This window comes from Oncorhynchus gorbuscha, linkage group LG19 (genome assembly GCF_021184085.1).
Source record: "Oncorhynchus gorbuscha isolate QuinsamMale2020 ecotype Even-year linkage group LG19, OgorEven_v1.0, whole genome shotgun sequence".
Classification (NCBI taxonomy): Eukaryota; Metazoa; Chordata; class Actinopteri; order Salmoniformes; family Salmonidae; genus Oncorhynchus; species Oncorhynchus gorbuscha.
Window position 1 is genome coordinate 9742201 of NC_060191.1, and position 22383 is coordinate 9764583.

General features: G+C 42.1%; 1 protein-coding gene across 2 annotated transcripts in view; it reads right to left on the minus strand.

Moving 5' to 3' along the window:
* Nucleotides 1-13285: 13285 nt before the first annotated feature.
* Nucleotides 13286-22383, minus strand: part of LOC124005188 (amyloid beta precursor like protein 1-like) — a 49662-nt gene continuing 40564 nt past the window's right edge. Inside the window, exons 7-17 of one of the 2 annotated variants that reach the window (XM_046314191.1) lie at nucleotides 21915-22042; nucleotides 21340-21414; nucleotides 21057-21215; nucleotides 20506-20634; nucleotides 19810-19909; nucleotides 19266-19433; nucleotides 19105-19128; nucleotides 18920-18984; nucleotides 18478-18543; nucleotides 18180-18323; nucleotides 13286-16598 (exon numbers count right to left, since the gene is read on the minus strand). In XM_046314191.1, the coding sequence (XP_046170147.1) occupies nucleotides 16500-16598; nucleotides 18180-18323; nucleotides 18478-18543; nucleotides 18920-18984; nucleotides 19105-19128; nucleotides 19266-19433; nucleotides 19810-19909; nucleotides 20506-20634; nucleotides 21057-21215; nucleotides 21340-21414; nucleotides 21915-22042 (1157 nt within the window). In that variant the 3' untranslated portion in view covers nucleotides 13286-16499. Of the gene's footprint in view, nucleotides 16602-18179; nucleotides 18324-18477; nucleotides 18544-18919; nucleotides 18985-19104; nucleotides 19129-19265; nucleotides 19434-19809; nucleotides 19910-20505; nucleotides 20635-21056; nucleotides 21216-21339; nucleotides 21415-21914; nucleotides 22043-22383 lie in introns of both variants that reach the window. The other variant, XM_046314189.1, reaches the window with a different exon arrangement.

Below are 22383 nucleotides of genomic sequence, written 5' to 3' on the forward strand. Positions count from 1 at the left end.
GGCGAAGTAAATACGATATAGCAAGTAAAACACTGGAATGGTAGATTTGCAGTGGAAGAATGTGCAAGGTAGAGATAGAAATAATGGGGTGCAAAGGAGCTAAATAAATAAATACAGTAGGGGAAGGGTAGTTGTTTAGGCTAAATTATAGATGGGCTATGTACAGGTGCAGTAATAGCTGCTCTGACAGCTGGTGCTTAAAGCTAGTGAGAGAGATAAGTGTTTCCAGTTTCAGAGATTTTTGTAGTTCATCCAGTCATTGGAAGCAGAGAACTGGAATAATTCGTTTTGGGGGTGACCAGAGGGATATACCTGCTGGAGCGCATGCTACAGGTGGGTGCTGCTATGGTGACCAGCGAGATGAGATAAGGGGGGACATAACCTAGCAGGGCCTTGTAGATGACCTGGAGCCAGTGGGTTTGGTGACGAGTATGAAGCGAGGGCCAGCCAACAAGAGAGTACAGGTCGCAGTGGTGGGTAGTATATGGGGCTTTGGTGACAAAACGGATGGCACTGTGATAGACTGCATCCAATTTATTGAGTTGGGTATTGGAGGCGATTTTGTAAATGACATCGCCGAAGTCGAGGATCGGTAGGATGGTCAGCATGAGTGAAGGATGTTTTTTTGCGAAATAGGAAGCCAATTCTAGATTTAACTTTGGATTGGAGATGCTTGATGTGAGTCTAGAAGGAGAGTTTACAGTCTAACCAGACACCCAGATATTTGTAGTTGTCCACGTATTCTAAGTCAGAACCGTCCAGAGTAGTGATGTTGGACGTGCGGGCAGGTGCAGGCAGCGATCGGTTGAAGAGCATGCATTTCGTTTTACTTGTATTTAAGAGCAATTGGAGGCCACGGAAGGAGAGTTGTATGGCATTGAAGCTCGTCTGGAGGGTTATAAACACAGTGTCCAAAGAAGAGCCAGAAGTATACAGAATGGTGTCGTCTGCGTAGAGGTGGATCAGAGAATCACCAGCAGCAAGAGCAACATCATTCATGTATACAGAAAAGAGAGTCGGCCCAAGAATTGAACCTTGTGGCACACCATAGAGACTGTCAGAGGTCCAGACAATAGACCCTCCGATTTTACACACTGAACTCTATCAGAGAAGTAGTTGGTAAACCAGGCGAGGCAATCATTTGAGAAACCAAGGCTGTCGAGTCTGCCAATAAGAATGTTGTGATTGACAGAGTCGAAAGCCTTGGCCAGGTCGATGAATACGGCTGCATAGTAATGTCTCTTATCGATGGCGGTTATGATGTCGTTTAGAACCTTGAGCGTGGCTGAGGTGCACAATATGGGACTTTGAAAAGCAGAGATGCTGAAGTGGTTCAAGAAGTGCCACACGAGTGTTAAATTCAGCCCTTGGGTGAAGATGAACATTCAGAGAAATATGTGTTCTATGATGTTGAGACAAATCAGCAGTCAGGGGTTCATTTGCCTATTTTTGTATCTACCATGACTTTCAAGGGTGATAAGTGGTCGGCAGAGGGGCCCAATTGTGCACTCCTCTTTCCAAAACACTTTAGAAAACCCCAGTACAGAAACTTCACGATTATACCACACAATTATAGAGCCTATGACTCCTACCTTCTTTTGAACCCCTTGATACAGCAAGGCGTTGCACCCAGTGTCATAGCTCAAGGTAGTAAAATCTTGTGTTTTGTAGACCCTGCCTTCAACCAGAGATACATTGACAGTTTAAACCTCTTACCCATGAGATTGGCTCAAATGCCAAAGGCCTTGGGTTTTGAGAACTCTGTGAAAGGCTGTTTTCCCCACTTCTTCACATCTGAAGAGAATCTACATTATATCAGATCTTATCCCAGCCCCGAAATGTACGGGTGTGATCAAATGTCTCCCAAAGAGCGAGAGAGATTCATGACGTGGTACGAGACAGTAAGACATAACACTGTTGATTTCCATAAAGAGATGGAATCACACTGTGACAATGATGTGGTCATACTTCGTGAAGGATGCCTCAAATTCAAACAGGTAATCAAAGATGCAGGCATTGACCCCTGGAGTTGTACAACTATTGCATCGGCATGCATGAACACCTATCGTACACACTTTTTACCTACAGCATCTATAGCTATCCCCTCGTCTGACAACTACCAACGCTAAGTCATACTCTAATGGGACCATTCAATGGTTGGAGTACTTGGCCCAGGATAAAGACATTTTTATTCAACATGCTTTGAATAGGGGTGAGAAGGCGTTTGGGCCTTATCATGTAGATGGATACATACAGATTGACGGTGTTGCGACCGTGTTTGAGTACAATGGTTGTTTCTTCCACGGTTGTAAATCTTGCTTTGTGCCCCAGGACATGTGTGTCCTAACACAAAAGCCTTTGGGGTAATGTACCAAGAGTTTAAAGACAAATTAGAATCTTTACAGGCTGCTTACAGGTTAAAAGTGAATGTGATGTGGCAGCATGAGTGGACCGCACTCAGAAAGTCTGATCCTCATGTTGGAGCCTTCCTTTCCAGCTTTGACACACCAGAACCCTTGGAAACACGACAGGCCTTACAACCCGACGAGACAATAGGATATGTAGATTTTACATCCCTTTATCCTCATGTAATGAGTTCCTCATGCTGTTCTTTGGGGAATCCTGAAATTATTCACAGCGACTTTGACTTACCCCAAAACTATTTTGGTCTATCAAAGCAACTGTCTACCCTCCTAGGGGTTTGTTTATACCAGTGTTGCCTTTCAAGGAAAACGTTTCTTTCCCCTTTGTCACACCTGCAGTGAAGAAAACAACCAGGAAAAGCCTTGTGATCACTCAGATCAAGAAAGAGCCCTGACAGGTGTATGGGTCACAGTTGAATTCTCTAAGGCTCTAGAGGTGGGGTATCGTGTGGCCAAAATCTTGTGGAACTTTTCCAGGAAATCAGACACTCTTTTTAAAGAGTATATCAAGACCTTCTTGAGATGCAAGCAAATGGCTTCAGGCTATCCTGCATCGGTCAAAGATCAAGAGAGCAAAGACAGGTACATTCAAGACTATTACGACAGAGAAGGCATACTTCTTGACCCTGACAGAATAGAGGTCAACAAAACCAAAATAAATATGTTGAAATTGTACTTAAGCTTTCCCCAAAGAGAGTTTTCGCAGAGATGCAATATGTTAACAACATCGATCTTAAAGACTCCGAAGAATTTTGGGGATTTGTTTTTTCGGACCAATACGAAATGTCACATTTTCATTCTTGAGTCAAGACATTGCCCTGGTGCAATGGAGATGTAACAAGAAGTGGGTTCTACCCCCGGGTAATGCAAATGTGTTCCTTGCAGCATTTACCACGGCCTATGGCCGACTTGAACTGTACACCCTCATGGAGCAGCTTCAGAGATGCGATATGTTTCTTTCCCCTTTGTCGCACCTTCTTTACCACGACACAGACTCTGTGGTCTATGTAAGCAAACAGGGTGATTGGAACCCCCCACTTAGCAACTATCTGGGTGGTTTAACGAGTGAACTCGAAGATGGTGACCATATCACAGAATGGTCCTCCTGTGGTCCCAAAAGCTATGCGTGGTGTTGAAAGCCAAAGGCGTGACTCAAAACTATGAAAATGCCCGCGTGTAAATCACACGCTTGGTCGAGGGGTTCATAACCAACCGGAATAGTGACTTGGAGATTTTGGCCTCCTACAAAAAAAATGTTAGGGATAAAAAGGGCTTCCATCTAAGGATGTAATGCAGGTGAGTGAGGACCCAAAAGCGACTTAACAGAAACAGAGTTTATTCAAGTCCAAAACAGAAAACGACAAATCCTGAATCCATAACAGAAATCCTCTAGTCTGTAGAGGGGAAGGACAGGAGAAGCGGCCTCAGACTGCAGGTCGCTTCGGGTAGGCGCAGGCCGTAGCTGACAGAGACACCTGCTCACACGCAGCATCTGATGAAGGCAAAAACACGACAGGACGGAACAAGAACACAGTACAGCAAACAAGGATCCGACAAGGACAGAAGCGGAAACAGAGGGAGAAATAGGGACTCTAATCAGAGGGCAAAATAGGGGACAGGTGTGAAAGAGTAAACGAGGTAGTTAGGAGAATGAGGAACAGCTGGGAGCAGGAACGGAACGATAGAGAGAGAGAGAGAGAGATAGAGAGAGGGAAAGAACCTAAGAAGACCAGCAGGGGGAAACGAATAGAAGAGAAAGCACAGGGACAAGACATGACAATCTATGACAAAACATGACAAAGGAACGCCCCACTTACTAAAAGATTCAGGGTAGTCTATGACAAGAGACTGCTTTTGCCTGACGGGACCACATTGCCCTTTGGCTATTGACCTAAGCTATAAGCCACAGTGTGTCTTAAAGCTTAAGATATAATGGCTGCTGTAGAAGGTTTTGACCCCCGATTGCAAGTACCATTTTCGGCCTTAATCGCAGGCTCCTCCAATAGTGGTAAAACTTGTTTTGTAAAAAATATTTTAGAGAATTCTGGACATGTGTTATCTTAAAAGGCTGACAATATTGTGTGGTGTTATTTGTGTTATCAACCTTTGTATGATGAATTGTTGAAGAAAATAAAAATCAAGTTTGTTGAAGGAATACCTGAATCCCTGTCTGATGATGAACTTCTCCCTCCTCATAAAAACTGTTTGGTTTTCTGCTGGTTTTGGACGATATGCCATTTGCAGGTAGCGAACATCCTGAAATTGCACAAGCTTTCACCCAATATACTCATCATAGAAACCTGTCCGTGCTTTACTTGGTGCAGAATGTGTTTCACCAAGGTAAAAGCCGTACCATTAGTTTGAACGCCAATTACATGGTTTTGTTCAAAAACCTTAGAGACAAACTACAAATGAACACTCTAGCTCAGCAGAGGTACCCAGGAAAGAAATCATACTTCATGGAGATCTATGAGGACGCTACAAAAGCACCATTTTCATATTTAATCGTGGATTTTAAAGCAAATACTCCAGAACACCTGAGGCTACGAACCGGTCTGTTCTCATGTGAGTGCCGGCTGCGTACATTCCTAAAAAGTAACCGCTATGTCTCTGCGTTTAAAAAGAAACCTGCCCCTCTTGAGAAGCCTAGTTGGGGCTACAGCTAAGGAACAGAATGCCATCTTGGGTCACTGTTCTTCAGATCTCACATTATCCCTATGTGAGATTGCTTTGAATCTTCTCAAAGGACGCATTCCACTCACCCTGACCCAATTTAAAAAATGAAAGAGACAAAAGACTGCGATCAAACTCTTTTCCAATGAAAGGGCCAGTCTTCGAAAGAAAAAAGACATAGCATACAACAGTCTGGGGGTTTTCTTCTACCTTTACTAAGTATAGCCGTGCCCTTCATCACCAGCCTTATTGCTGCCAGATGTGGGGGTTGAACACAGAGTGTGAAGGACAATAAAATGTACTTGGTGCCTCAATAAGAGTTGGATAGACTTAAAAAAAACAAATGCAGGGTCCTGAAAATATCAGACAAACAGCGGAAAAAGATTTGGATACGGCCATGAAGGATATTTTGAACCAAAAAGGATTGAACCCCTATGATAAGGTCCAAAAATACACAAACCTCTTGCAAAGGTATTTGGCCTTTGTAAAACAAGGTGAGAGAGACCAACCATTTAACGCTTTCCCTACCGGACCCTTTAAAAGATGATGCGCCTAGCGAGAGCCAAGCCGCTGTAATGCCTGTACCTGCGATCTCATCGGCTGAAGATCAAATGTTGAAGATAAAGTTATGCATGGGGCCGTCCTAAAGCAGCAGCAGGCGAGGAGGCCAAAGAAGACGACAGTGAAGCCCCAGGGTCCCACTCGACCTGTCACAACTCTCCTTCCCTGGTAATAGAGAACAGTAAAACTCCAGCCAACATGTTTAAAAAGGTCAAAGGTGACGCCAAATCTCCCAGCATTCCCTTCAACAGGAAAAAATGTCAGATACATTATGAACAAGATAAAAGACTCAAAGGGGACCGCTACTTGGAATTACAAAGGAGAGTTTATCTTTCAGGGTTGTTGTCAAGGGTTCACATATGCTTGACTTGCTTAAAAGTACCACGGCTGCCCACAAGGTTGCTGATGACAGAAGACCTCCTGGGTGGCGTAAGTTTCTTAAGGCCCTGGCAATCCTCAACATTCCCCTCTCGGGTGTACCCAACTATAAGCTTCGTCAACAGATTCAAGCTTTAAAACAAAAACCTTCAGCACCCCTAAATATGTCCCAACAACCCCTCCCCCTATGAAAGGGATGATGATAACTCATTTACCCCCCTGAACGTCTCCGGACCTTTTCCTAATCCCGATCTCTCAGGGTGGTTAGACTTTGGAATGACTGATTAAATTCAATAAATTTTATTTGAAAAATGAAGCAATTTAACATTTGTGGCATTCTTGAAACATTTGACATGAACATAAACCTGGATTACATGGTCTTAAAGGACACAGATTTGAACACTCTTGATATTTTCTAACAAAACAAGCTACAACGTTGTCATTACTTCTTAAATCATCATTAAAAAGAGACATAACATCATAACAAAAGTAACTCCCCGGGCTCTTTGGCATAGGTAGAATACACAGTGTTGACCACATGTAGTGGAAAGGTTATCTTGCACTTGTTTCATGCTGTAGTACGGATCCGTTTTTGGTCAAAAACTCTTTCATAGATTTGGGGAAATGTGAAAAACCAGGGGGGAAAAGTTTAGATTTTTCTTCCTCCATCGTCTTCTAACGTCACAGCTAGCCAATGTGCACCCGGCATGTGTTTAGGATGGGTATTGACAATAAACATGGCAGGCCGCTCCAGCCATTTCTCAATAGGTAATTCATCACAAGCCAACACTCCACAAAATTGTTTTCCAATCAATCGGCTCATGAGCCCTTCCAACTCTTGGGTATTCATGTCTTTGCTCAACGATCCTTAATAAATAATCCACTAAGACCTGTCTTCGGTCATTCACTTCCAAGATTGAATCAGAGCATGCATAAACAATCTTGCTAACTGTACAGGCTAAAGGTGTACGGAAAACACATTTCCAGCCTGAGGTTACCTTGGGACTACACAGACAGATTTCCTGAGGTGTCATCATCAGGTAATAAATTGAAAGCATACAATGTATAACCCTCTGCAAAATCATTTTTGTCAATAGGTAAAGAGAAATCTTTTAGATGCCTCCCGGTAGCCAGGAATAGATTGTAAAATTCTCGCACAGATATGTTGTTATTAAATTGTGGTTGGAAAGCCTTAGCAGGGACCTGACGTCCGTCCTGACAGAGAGCTACATACCCTGCATTGAAGTGTTGAAAATTACATGTGTTTTTATGTAAGCTGCCCGTATTAGAGGCGTGATCAACCAAACCTATAACAATGTATCGGGGTAAAGGGCCTTGAAAAAGGTTTTCTTGACTGCAGATTCTACTGCCCCCAGGTATGCTAAAGGTTTTCATGGTAATTCTTTGGAGAGGGTAAAGGGCATTTCCTTTCATTAAAGCCTGTGAGTGACCCAGACGAACTGCCGGAGACACTTTAATAAAACGCGTTGCCTCCAACACTTTTAAACTAAAGTCACCGTCCTAGGCAGACATCAGACAAAACTCATCCTTGGCCCTGGTTAATATTAGTCTTAAATCAACCGAATTTAAGAGTAAACGTTCTTGAAAGAAAATGTCAGAGTGTATAGGCCCTAGCAGATGAAACTCTCGAGATTCAGCACAGTAGCGAGCGCGTGCCTCCAGTCCTTTGTATGCACCGGTGGAAGGGTCTATCAATGCCATAGAGACTCCTGCAGTATCCTTGCTAAACAGCCCGGCGCTGAATTGTGTCTTGAGAGTGTCTTCGGAGTAGTTGAGTAAACACTCCATGATGTCCCTATAAGGGTATGTGGCACTGCTTTGACTGATTAGGCGTTCACCCAAAGTCACATCCACTTGGGAGAACATGGTGGCCAAGGGCCTATGAGACTCTCTCTGGCATCGTCTGCAATATTAGTACCATCTCTTTTGGTCACTTTTAGATGTAAATGCACCAGGGTGTTGTGGAGGTCCAGATAGTTGTCACCGTGGCCTGGTATGAAAAAATCTAAAGGACTGTTGTCTGTAATGGCAGAGAGTGGGGCTATCTCCACATAACTCAACCTAACTTCTTGACGCTACCCATCCCTGTAGCGGGATCATTTTTGCCAGCAACCGCTGAATAGCATAGCGCAACAGTCAAATAATATTACTAACAAATATTCATCTTCATGAAATCACAAGTGCAATATTGGGAAACACAGCTTAGCCTTTTGTTAATCACCCTGTCGTCTCAGATTTTGAAATTATGCTTTACAGAGAAAGTAATCCAAGCATTAGTGTAAGTTTATCGATAGCCTAGCATAGCATTATGTACACATAGCATCAGCAAGTTTGGTCACGAAAATCAGAAAAGCAATCAAATTAACCGTTTACCTTTGATGATCTTCGGAGGTTTTCACTCACGAGACTCCCAGTTACACAGCAAATGTTCCTTTTGTTCCATAAAGATTATTTTTATACCCAAAATACCGACGTTTGTTTATGTATAGGGTTGTAGATCAAGAGTATTTACATATTGTTCAGGGTTAGGAGTTCATTCAACTCCGAGACGATACTGTCGACGGTTCTATAGAACCCTTTTTTAAGGTTAATACGTTTCGCAGGTTCCCGATATCCTTTTGCAATAAAAATCACGGTCCTTATCCTTGATATTATACCAACTATGTGGGTATGTAATCTCGCTGAGACCTACTTCCCAGGCCTCTGATAACTCTATAGGCTTTGGAAAATTGGTTGTATAATTCAAACTTTGGTTATTACGATATATATGTGCCGACGCATTACTGGGGAGAGTCAGGTAGAAGCCGCTGTGTTCCATGATGCACTCCTGTGTACACACGAATGATGTTGTATTTATCATGCATGAGGGTTTAAGTTAACCCCTGATGCCTCCACCACATCGTGCTCTAATACCCAATTGTTTAACTTTCGGGGCCAGTTTTTCCAGTGGACCCATTTTTTATACCCTTTTCTCTCTTTTGATCTAGAATCTCCTCCATATGAAAGACTTTGTCTTTACCCAACTATACCTTCTGTAATTCCTTCTCATAAAAAGATAACTCTATAAGCTCCCCGTCATAATCTTTTAACTTGTAGACAGAGGGTATGCACGGTAGACATTTGGTAACGGCGAACACGTCATCGCTGTAACCTTGCTCATATTTTTTTTTGTCGAAAACACCCCTCAACTTGGATATACGTACCAAGTCCCCCACTATGATTTTTGTTTCTTACGGCAAAGGGAGAACAAACTATACAGATTTTTAAAGACTTAAAAAGAGTTTTCAGAAGAGACCTTGGAGGGCTTCATCTGTATACTCTTATGGTAGCTGTTGTTTACTAAATCTTGAACTATATCGATAACCCCATAAGACCCAGGGTCATACATGATTCGCTCCATTTTTAGCACACGCTATACATTATCCCAGGTATTGAGTGTTGTGTAGAACGATACATTGTTCACTTTATTTTCAATAATTTGATGCATAACATTTGTAAGTTCTCTCAAAAGAAAAAATGTATTTATTCTCTCTAACATCGTTGTTGTTCTGCGTCGGTCAAGCCGCCGTCTGGGTGGAAAGGTAACTTTTGAAAGTGCCATGCTTAGATTTATAAGGATGTCTAATATTAAATTATTTGCAAACAGCAACAGTTTGGTTGTGAACAAAACACTCTGGTTTGACAGTGGAGAAAGATGGTAAGAATGCCCATTTCTCTGGCCATTCATCCCTGAAATGTCTTTTTTCATTATCTAACTTTCTTTTGAATCTTTTTCAGAGGACATCTCTTGATTGTAAGACGTTTTTCCCTAATAAATGCACAAACAAATATAACAAATTTAATAGACATTGGTGATTTTATCAGTGTAGCCAAAACAAACATATTAAAACATATTATTGACATTGAACTGTTTATATAGCATACTAATCAGATGAAAATGAGCTGGCAATTTTAGTCTAATGAAAAATATCAAAAAGGAAAATGATGTGGCGTGGGGAGCGTTGTAATTCTACCTCGTTTATTTGCTGAAAATGATTTTAGAATACAGAGATAAAAAAAAGGTCACTGACATGGAGTATTTCACAGCTACCCCCCTACCTTTTTCAATTTCCACCTGAAGACATATCTAACTGCCTGTAGCTCAGGCTCAGAACCAAGGATATGCATATATTTGTGTAAATGTGAATTGAATGTAGGATAATATAACACAATAGATCTGGTTTAGATAATTACAATCAAAAAAACATACGTTTTTTCATTTTTATTGTTGTATCATCATCTTCAAAAGGAACAATTTCAGTGAAGAACATAAGAGGGCAACAGTACTTGTGCAAAGTTTCAGAATGATAACTTCCAAAATGAGTGTGCTACATGACATTTATCATGAAATCACCCAGGTGTCCCACACAAGTAGCCCAAATATACCCAAGTGGCCAAATTTGTGAAGTTATACATTTTGAATTGAATAATTATATACAAAATACCAAAATGGTATTCTAACACCCCCCCCCCCCCCCAAAAAAAAAAAAAATTGAGAAAAAACATGAGAAAAATAACACTTTCAATATTTGGAAGACCCTCAGTCCTATACACAATATTGTGCTGCTGATGCCAGGTGTCATAGCAGTCCCTTTCTGCTGTAAAGCAGAGGGTCACCAAGCATGTGGTGCAGGTGAAGGGGGACTTCATGCCTGCAGAAATACATTTGGGCAGATGAACACCACTTGTGGCAGGAGCTGGATGAACCAGCTTCAGTGGGGGATGGACACCTTGGCACTGGGGGCTCCCATTTGGCGTCAGTGCCACTGTGAAAGAAAATGTTCAGCTAGAATAGTTTCACATACAGTGGGACAAAAAGTATTTAGTCAGCCACCAATTATGCAAGTTCTCCCACTTAAAAAGATGAGAGGCCTGTAATTGTCATCATAGGTACACTTCAACTACGACAGACAAAATGAGAAAAAAAATCCAGAAAATCCCATTATAGGATTTTTAATGAATTTATTTGCAAATTATGGTGGAAAATAAGTATTTGGTCACCTACAAACAAGCAAGATTTCTGGCTCTCACAGACCTTCTTTAAGAGGCTCCTCTGTCCTCCACTCGTTACCTGTATTAATGGCACCTGTTTGAACTTTTTATCAGTATAAAAGACACCTGTCCACAACCTCAGTCACACTCCAAACTCTAATATGGCCAAGACCAAAGAGCTGTCAAAGGACACCAGAAACAAAATTGTAGAACTGCAACAGGCTGGGAAGACTGAATCTGCAATAGGTAAGCAGCTTGGTTTGAAGAAATCAACTGTGGGAGCAATTATTAAGAAATGGAAGACATACAATACCACTGATAATCTCCCTCGATCTGGGGTTCCACGCAAGATCTCACCCCGTGGGGTCAAAAGGATCACAAGAACGGTGAGCAAAAATCCCAGAACCACATGGGGGGACCTAGTGAATGACCTGCAGAGAGCTGGGACCAAAGTAACTAAGCCTACCATCAGTAACACACTACGCCGCCAGGGACTCAAATCATGCAGTGCCAGACGTGTTGATGGGTAAAGAGAGATTTGCACATACATTTTTGCAAGTCAAAGGCACAATTCCCTTTACCCAAAGTACCCATTCATGTGAATGTAGACCTATGTATGTTACAGGAAGTGAGCTATAATCATCAATGTCATGACAACATAATGAAAGAGCCCTAAACTTTAATTTATAAGATTCATAATGTTAAAATACCATAATCCAATTGGTAGCAAATTACATAGGAAATGCATGCTTGGTGTATAATTTACAATGTTATAATGCGTGTTAACTGGTGATTTCTATCCTTTGGTGGGCAAATTACACAATTGAATTTTCATTTATAAATGGTGGCTTTGATCACAGTTTTGAGGTTTAGGTTGCTTGATGTTTATAGCTAGCTAGCAGTACACGCAAATATTGTTGTGCAAATCTCTCTTCACTCGCCATCAACACCAACAATCTCTGAAATCCTCCTCCATGCCATTGACCTTATGATTCTGTCTCGTGTTGTAGCAAAACAAAATCATATAGAATTGTAAAACCAGACACAGTGATGATTGGCTATCCTCCAACTTTGTTGGTTGTGCTTGTCTGAAACTAATGACAGGCGGAACTGTTTCATGGGTGGGAGATTTTTAAGCAAAGATCTACTCCTCACCTGATTGGTTAACGACAGCGGTGTCAGCATTCAATTTGCATAAAGTTGAGCTGAACTTTTTCTATCGCTCTGCTAGCAGGGGCCGTGCTGCGCATTGCTCAGCATTCTCCCGTTGAAAATAAATGGGCGAGGACCTTCGTCTGGCGAATACGGAAGTTGTGCAAACATTACGTGAGAAAAGGGTACACCAAAGATGTTTATTGCTAAACTCTCTCATCGTTCTGTGGGGACATCGTCTTCCAACTGATGGCGAAACTCAAATCGCACTGAATTATTTAATAATTAATGCCTAATAACGTTCCAACCAAATAACATGTGCTGAGCCTGTTGAAGCTATTACATTTAAAAAAATGATAAAAACAGAAAGCAATTCCACTCATTCAATTGGAACAAGTGAATTTGACTTAGTAGACAAGCAAGACCATTGTCTATGGTATTTAAGACAGTATTGCTGCCGAGGGTTGTCATTTGGACTATAACAAACCATAAACATGCAGACTTCCTGCTCTTACATATACTGAGTTACAGTCTGATGTTCAAATACTGGAATGGAAATTTTGAGGTGAAAGAACAGGATGTCATTGTGCTTCATGTTCTATTGAATATAAATAGGTGCTTGGTTGATGTGTGAAAGTGTTAAACTCCCTGTCCTGACATAAAAATGCATAAACACCATTGCAGAACACTTGAGGTTTTATTCCCTTAACCATCTATGTTGGCTATGTTTTGTACAGATATGAAGGTGGGTTTCAATCAAGACCTCAAATCCCAAATATGGCAGCACACTGTTTATAGTGTTGCACACAGTATAGATACCTTCACCAATCTAGATCATACATTAGGCTACACCCAGCCACACAACATAAGCCATACTTTACAAAACCCCACTTTCCTGTGGGTGGTGTGTTTATTAATGTGTTATTATAACCAGAGAATATCTCTCTTGGTGACCCCATGCTGGCTGATATTATAAAATCAAGACAACTATCCCATCCTGTGCTCAGAGGTAAGTCGCTCTGGATAAACAGTGATTCAAGAAAGTGTTTCGTGGGTTATTTCAAATTTTATTACAGTTTTAATTAGCTTAATCAGATCTCCATTGCTCAGATTTCTTGCACATGAATTACACTCAAACATAGCTCAGGGACAATTGGTCAAATTAGTCAGTTGTCTGACCTCTTCTAGAGCAAAGCATGTGTTTGGTCAAGTTCTGAAGGGATTTGAAGATCAGCTCCCTCAGTGATGTCATCAGTATCATTCCAATCAGAGTATAGTCAAAATGGTGGGAGTTCACATTATATACAGCCAGTATCTGTGTCTGACAAAGAGCAATCATTTGTTCACAGTTGTGCTTGGCGCCACACCATGGACAATCTAGTTATAGACTTACTGACAGAGTATGTCCACTGTATCTGAACTGTTAGACATCACATAACCTCTTTAGGGTGCCTATAGGTATTCTTATACAAGCTACTACATTTTTCATACAGTGAGAAAACATGACCCTCAATCCAATTGATTATTAGAAATAAAAATACATAATTACATCCAAAACACAGCATTGTAAAAGGCAATAATGCAGCAATTAAACTCTCCATATAATTGTTTACATTTTCATTGGCTGGGGAGGGGAGGAAGGCCAACAGAAGTATCTTAATCAAGAGAGGACATACAAATGTGTGTTCAGTCACTACAGTATACACCATTCTACGTCTGCTAAATGCTGGTAGGAAAACCTTGAGTCTTTGGGGAAACACAGGCAAGCTTATTCTCTTCTATGGTTTCAGTAGTATCGATACAAGGTTCAACTGACTTAAACTGTGAACATACGTTTTTCACGAAACAGAGCTGTACAAATTATACAAAGACTACCTCAGCTCCTTAATTATCTTGATGCAGTAACCACAACCTGTGATTCCCACAATCCAAAAGCAATACATGGAAAATTCAAATCTCTGAGGTCAAGTATTTGAACTCCTCTTCCCATATTCAAAGCAGTGTTTGAATAAAGAAACAGAACGGTTTGAGGTGATGGTGAGTCAGCCACATCTCTCCTCCGATATGATCAATAATTGACTCCTTCGTGTCACCAGTGGTTTCATGGTTGTACACAGCAGAACAACCAAGCCATGAGTTACAAATAAATTATGAACCTCTCCGGATGCTTCAGGACTGGTGGTGTTTTAAAAAGTAACATTTTCAGAATTCTGAGAGTAGTGAAAGATGATTGGTTTTGGTTAGGATCATCTGTAGTACAGTAGACCAACAGTAGTTGCAGTTGACACTGTTGGTTATGAAGAAACCTCCTACTGTGTATGTAACCATCCAACACGAAGAACTCTCTCTGGTAACAAAATCATGTAGTGGAAAATAAATTAAATATAAAAGCCATCCAAGAGGTCAACAATCAGCCATTGAAAAGGGGACAATCCCTTATTATCAATATACAGTGCATGATATTGATCATAATAACTGTGACAGATGCATCAGTGAGATGTGACATCTCCCTAGTGGACTAACATTCAACTGGTTTATATACAGCGTCTATATGTTCATCCTGCCTGAAACCTGCTATGTCCCTAATAAAGATTCAACTTGAATTTGAAGCAATAAACTGAAAATAACTCACTAAGGTGTGCTAGAGCAAATATTGTGGTCCCACCCAATCTGAGCAATAGTCCATTCCTCGGCATACCTCCTTTACATGCAACTGTTACCCAATACCACCATGATTGCCAACATCACTATGTTCCATAATGATGAAGTCCATTGTACCACAACAATGATTGACATCCCACTGTTCTCATTCAAACCTGCAAATAGTGAAAAGAGACATTCAGTGTTAAACTAGTGAGATAATGAGGAAGGTTTCGGACATGTAGCTTGTCTACTGATTACAGGTTTGTCCTTGGGATTCTACTAGGGGAGTGATGCACTATCGAAGAGGAAATGGAGTCTCAACGTCTACCTAAAATACATTCAGTCAGAAGTTAATTGTGTCATCTTGTGCTGGTTTTTACAACAGTCCGTTTTCAATCAGCCATGTTAGGAAAATGTTCTCTCTCTGAACAGCACAAGGTATTCTTCTTTTTTTGTTATTATTCCATTACACTGATGCAAATTCATTCTAGAAATGTCTATTTTGAAGTCATATTTTTTTCTAAAGATATTTACACTGTCTATTTTAATCTGTCACATTTCCATCTTATCAAAAGCAAAGACCAGGAACAACACAAAGATGGTAGCATCAAACACCAAATCTGCTTTCATTAAAATAATGGACTTCTCATTACTTTGTTACAATTGTTTTAGGTAGCAGTCATTCACTAAACTTAAATGGTACATTTGGTACATTAGTTCAATTATATAGTTCACATGACATGGAATAGGCTCTGGGTGCTGATTGTGTCAGATGTCACAGAATGAAGGATGAGGTTGGGCTGAACATCAAAAGACCACCAACCCATTTTTACTATGGATTGATAATATATGTCGGTGTAAGTCATACCTAAGTAACAACTAAGTTAATCAAGCTTCAATACCTCACATTCCCAACCTCCTCATCTCTGCTTAACCTTTACAACTGTGCCTGGCTTTGAAAGAAGATGTCCTACATTGACTCATGGAGGTGGGGCTGGCTTGGTGGTCATCATGTCAGAGTCATTGTAGCTTTAGATAGAGGACCAGTTTATGTGGAGTTTTAGATCAGCTGTACTATATTGTTTGGTCACATTTTACACCATTTATCTGAAGTGGAATATAATGAATCAGAGCTGTAACACAATCCAACAAAGAATAAACAGATGACACAACAAAACTAAATGCAGTGTTCAACATTGAGTCAGTTTCTGACAAATACCAATCCATTTAATTAAGAATAAGGGGGTCAACTCAAGCCATTCCAATGGCATTCCTATCCAAGTAGACAGGAGTGAATCTCTCCAAAGGAGATGATTGTTACACTGTGGCATTAATGTCCACCCCTTTATTCTAGACCAGAAGAGTAAGAGGATGGGTCAGTTGGTAATACGTCTCTGTTACTGGTTTACATTCCAAAAACTGATGTGGGGACATGGTTGGTCAGAGGTTTGGGGCATATACCCGCTATTTGCTTGTCAAGTTACATTAAAGTGTTGGTCGTAATGATACATCTTAATACATCATAGGGGGTGTGACTGGGACCACCTCTAGGAGGGGAAGCAAGGAAAGGGAGCACCTCGTGTGATTGGGCATGACCGGGAGGCCACACCCACCACCTCAGTTCATTTGCTCAAAGAATTTGTAGGTGGGGTTTTCGTAGCCGTGGTTCTGCATCTTGTTTAGTTGGCGCTCCTCTGGGGTCAGCATGGGGTCAACCTGCTATGAGACACGGAGGGTCAAATGTCATACTGATACAGATACAGTACAATGCTATGGTATAAGGAAGTGCTATCAGCAGGAAGTAGGAGACACTATTGTGCTATAAGCATAAAGTGCCTCTCCTACCTGCCGCTGCAGGGAGAGACACTTTGAATACCTGCCTACGACAAGCCAACTGACATTTACTCCTGAGATGTTGCTCTGTTGCGCCCTCTATAGCCACCATGGTTATGATTTGAACCTGCTGGTCATCTATGAAAAAAAATGATCTGGCCTTAATGGCCACATGCATCTCCACCCTGGACAACCCTCAGAGCCTGATCTCGCTCTAAGTTTCATCCTATAGTAGGTTTATGCTTTTTAGGGAGTTTTTCCTAGCCTCTAGGCTTCCATATCTGCATTGCTTTCTCTCTGGGGTTTTAGGCTGGGCATCTGTAAAGCACTGTGACAACTGCTGATGTAACAAAAGGTTTTATAAAATACATTTGATTCATTGTGTTTAGTTTTAGTTTAGTTTTATTTTACATACAGCTAAAAGCTGTACAAACAAAAAACTAATCAACATATTGTGAGAATAATGGAACTGGAAGGGATGCTGATCATGATGGATGATCAAGGAAGAAGGTTTATGGCATTGAGATCGGATGAAGCCTTCGTCAGAGAAGTCAAAACAATACTTAAACCCACACAAAGCTGCCTGCCATCCAGGACCTCTACACCAGGCAGTGTCAGAGGAAGGCCCTAAAAATGGTCAAAGATGCCAGCCACCCCAGTCATAGACTGTTCTCTCTACTACCGCATGGCAAGTGGTACCGGAGTGCCAAGTCTAGGACAAAAAGGCTTCAACAGTTTTTACCAATGTTTACCCGGACTATTTGCATTGTGTGCCCCCCCCCCCAACCCCTCTTTTACGCTGCTGCTACTCTCTGTTTATCTTATATGCATAGTCACTTTAACCATACATTCATGTACATACTACATCAATTGGCCCGACCAACCAGTGCTCCCGCACATTGGCTAACTGGGCTATCTGCATTGTGTCCCACCAACCCCTCTTTTTATGCTACTGCTACTCTCTGTTCATCATATATGCATAGTCACTTTAACCATATCTACATGTACATACTACCTCAATAAGCCTGACTAACTGGTGTCTGTATTTTATTTTTTTTTCTTAAAATTTTACCTTTATTTAACCAGGCAAGTCAGTTAAGAACACATTCTTATTTTCAATGACGGCCTGGGAACAGTGGGTTAACTGCCTGTTCAGGGGCAGAACGACAGATTTGTACCTTGTCAGCTCGGGGGTTTGAACTCACAATCTTCCGGTTACTAGTCCAACACTCTAACCACTAGGCTACCCCGCCTTGCTACTCTTATTTTCACTGTTGTTTTATTTCTGCGCACACGCACACGCACACACACACACACTTGGTTGGAGCCTGTAAGTAAGCATTTCACTGTAAGGTTGTATTCAGTGCACGTGACAAATACACTTTGATTTGATTTCATGTGCAATAATGAGATCTACTGAAAGCATCAAAGTGTCCAGGTTCTGTCGGATTCCCTGCCTCCTACCTCCACGATGCCGTGGCTGATGGTGCCATACGGCTTCCTGCGCACCAGCAACAGACTAATCACCATCACCATGGCGATGGCCACAGCAACCACCAGCAACCCCACCATGGCCCCGCGGTTGAACGTCTCCAGGGCATCTGGTTGCTAAGGACAGAAACAGAAAAGGTGAAGAGAGGGCACAAAGAGGGGAAGATGGAGAAATTAGAGGTTGATATCATCATGGGAATGACTTACAATACCACAAGAGGGGATGGGTCCGCCCAGCCCATCCAGACACTTATCTAGGTAGCAGACTCACCAGTTCATCGGTCTGGATCTCAGGAGACTTGTAGACCACCTGCTTGAGCTCCACAGAGGTGTTAATCTAGAGAGTGAGAGCAAGAGAAATAGAGAGAGAGAGGGGGTTATTTAATAGGTCATTACAGAGGAAGTACAACAGAATTAAATAGAACACATTAACTACATATCTATGGGAGTTGACTTCCTGCTGTGGGAGGATGTTATAGTAAGTGAGTAAAAATGTAGCAGTTTATCATGTGGAGGCTGCAGTGCGACACAAGCCATTTTTCCATATACACACGAGAGGGTGAGATTTAAAGTGGGTAGGGATGAGGGAGAGATGATTGACATAATGTGTGTAAGCGTATCTCTTGGCTGTGCTGTAAACACAAGTGCAAGTAGGATGCCATGTCTGTAAAGTGACGTGTATGTTTGCAATAAAAAAAATAGATGTTTCTCACTTTCTCCTCATATTCATACGTGGGGCTTCTCTCAGATGTGGCATAGTCATATTCGTCTGTAGAGGCTGAGTGCAGAGGCAGAAAACACACAGATTCAGCCATGATCAACTTCAACTTTTTCTTTCTTTAAAAATGACATTTTGGCAGACAAATATCACACTTCATGTCCCTTCCCTTTAACTCACCTTTCTTAGTGTTGGGCTGTGGGTCTTGACAGGACAGAAACAATAGAGAAAAGTAAAAATGTTAACTACTGCTTGTATTCAAATAAATGAATTAATTCCTGAACTATATGAAGAGGAAACATTTTGTGTGTATGCGTGCATTCATGAGGGTGTGTCCATACCAATGTGGGGTGGGTAGGGCCTGTTCTGGAAGGCTCTCTCCTCCTCCTCCTCGTCATCCTTCTCCTCCTCACTCTCAGCAGGAAGTAGCTCCTCGGTGGTGCGTGTCTCAGAGAAGGAAGTGGTCATGAGCTCACTGATGTCTCCTCGCTCCGCCTTCACCAGCTCCTCTACAGGGAGGGAGGGAGAAACTAGCAGGTTTTAAACACAGGAAAGGTGTTTAGAGAAATACAATAAACTAAAGTGCTACCCAGCTTGATATACAGTACAGTATAATGTATTTACGGTAAAACGTATTTACACCTTATATACAGCAATCCCTTATTTTCTGTTTGAGAGTTCCCTAGAGACATTACAAGATAATAATAACCTACTAATTAGATAATGTGTATTTGGAACTTTGAATGTCTTACAAAAGACATCATGATAAATGCTAGCTTATCTCTTTCTAAATGTCTTATGAATGAACTAAAACATGAATATTAGGACAAGGGCAGTAACCCCACATCCTGGTCTACATGGAGAGTAGAGAGGAGTGTAGCATACGGATATCATCGTGCAGCTCCTCAGCCAAGGCAGGGACCTTGTAGAGTAATGCCAAGCTCTGGTTCATCCTCTCCTCAATCACATGGAGGTGGGTGTAGACCTGCAACCCCAAGAGATCAATGCTGGTTAGGTTCATTACAAGACAAAGCCCCCACAGAGTCTGAAAGTGTCATGTGTTGGTTTAATGTATTGACATTTACAAGTGAAAATGAGTTTGGCTGTTAAGGATGATTATGACATCAGTTTTGATCATTTTGGTAAAGGGGCAATCTGCAGTTGCTACATGCATTTTTGGACATATAAATAAATTATATGTACCCATTGATTCTTGACAAATATAATTTATAAATGCCCCATGAGCTTAGTACAACTGTGGTACCCCATTAGAACCCAACCTATAAGCTTGTTTTACTCCAATAGCCTCAAAAACATAATTGATATCATGAATGGTCAGTCACAGTATCCATAGCTCTGTCTATGAACTTGAGAGTGGTTACATTTCTCCAGCCCGATCCCTCAGCTTTTTACCGAAACAGGGGCGGGGATACACTTTTTTTATTTATTGTTTCAACAGCTGATTGCCCCTTTAAGAGTTATTTCATGAGCATCAATTTTTCATGAAGCAGCATCACTGCTTAAGGAAGATGTACAGTATCTTTTCATCCTAGTATATTCTAGTATATTCTCATTTCACACCTGGAACTTCATCTGCTCAGCTTTCTGGGGGTCGACGGCCTCAATGTGCTGGTAGTGTCTCAGAGTGTGTCTGCGGTCCTTCTGCTCTGCTGCCATGTATCGCTTCAGAGACTGCAGCACCCGCTCCGGCTGTTGAGAGGAGAGGGATATTATAGTCAGAGAATGGAGGGGGTGGAGAAGGAAGAAATGAACAACACACTACAGTCCACTCATACTCTCTGCCTAACAAATATACACTGAGTATACCAAACAGAAGGAACACCTTCCTAATATTGAGTTGCACCCCTCCCTTTGCCCTCAGAACAGCCTCAATTCAGGTCATGGACTCTACAAGGTGTCAAAAGCGTTCCACAGGGATGCTGCCTCATGTTGACTCCAATGCTTCCCACAGTTGTGTCAAGTTGTCTGGATGTCCTTTGGGTGGTGGACCATTCTTGATACACACAGGAAATTGTTGAGTGTGAAAAACCCAGCAGCGTTGCAGTTCTGTACAGTCATGTTCTCTGCCTAAGAAAATGTAGATATCCCTGCTGCCCCTGCTGTCTGCGGACCTGTGGGGGCTCGGCCTGCACGGCGGTCAGGTAGCTCTCCAAGGCCAGTCTGCGGTTGTTGTTGAGGGTGGCTACCACGCGGGCCAGGTGGGTCTCCACCAGCCTCTGTCTCTCCCCTGCCACCTGCTCCTCCAGAGTCTGCAACACAGACTGGAAATGCTGGGTGGAGAGGAGAGGGGATTGTTGTGTTAATAGGTGTATGAGTGTCCATCTCCCATCTTTTCTTCCTTCTTTAATCCCCATCTCCTTTCTTCCATCCCCTCTTCCTATTTCATCTTCTTACCTCATTAAGGGCCTGGCGGTCAGACTTGGGCAGGTTCTTGGATTGGTTGTCAGCCTCAGCCCATTCCTTCATGATCTGAAAAGGCCAGATGCGTTAACGTCCTTCACACACACACAAACAGATTTCCGCAGACAGGAATCCACTGAGGACCATTCTGATGTTTAAAATGCTCCATATCCGCCTCAATCTCCAGCTACTAAGAAAGTCTGTCTGTTTATGGGTATCCACTTGGCTTGGTTCACTTGTACAATGGGACAATCTCAATTGCATACTCCTCGCATCCTCTCTCCTCACCTTCTCAAAACCGATTGGATGAGAAAGCCAGCACCCCCCCCCCCCCCCCTGACCTTCTCCTCCAATGGGTTTTGAGAAGGAGTTGAGGAGAGAGGACAAAGAGTATTCAATTGTGATTCTCCCAATATATCAATATTGCATTAAGACCTCACGTCAGGTCCCAGAGCAATTTTCCAACAGTGGGTTCTGTAGGAGGTCACAGATATGGAAACAGCACAGCAGGCCTGGCCTCTTCTTATTGGTTCATTGCCTGTCCAAACCCGCCTCCCTGTCCACCTTACCTCATTGATACGTTTCATTCTCCGCTCCTCCAGGTCCATCTTGGCACGCAGGAAGTTGGCGTGTTCACTGTCGTCCCCTGGCATCTCGAAGTAAACATCCACGCCATCTGTGGGGCGAGGGGTGGGTACTGCAGAGGAGGAGGAGGGGGGATAAGGAGAGAAGGGGAATGAGAGGAGGGAGAATAAAGGATGGAAAACAAAGGAGAAGAGAGAGCGAGACAGAGATACAGGCAGTGCAGCAGAAAGAAAGACAGGGGGAAGATGAGGGAGACCGAAAGATATCCCAATCATTGCCATTACCCGGAGAGAGAGAGTCAGACAGCCATTGATCCAGATAGTAGGGTGAACAGTCAGCATTATTGATTTGGAGACGTGTAGTGCTGTAAATACATCAGCCAGCCACTCCCATCTCCTATATCTAGCCAGACAGATAGGCATGGTGAGTGTGTGTGCGCATGCATGTGTGTGT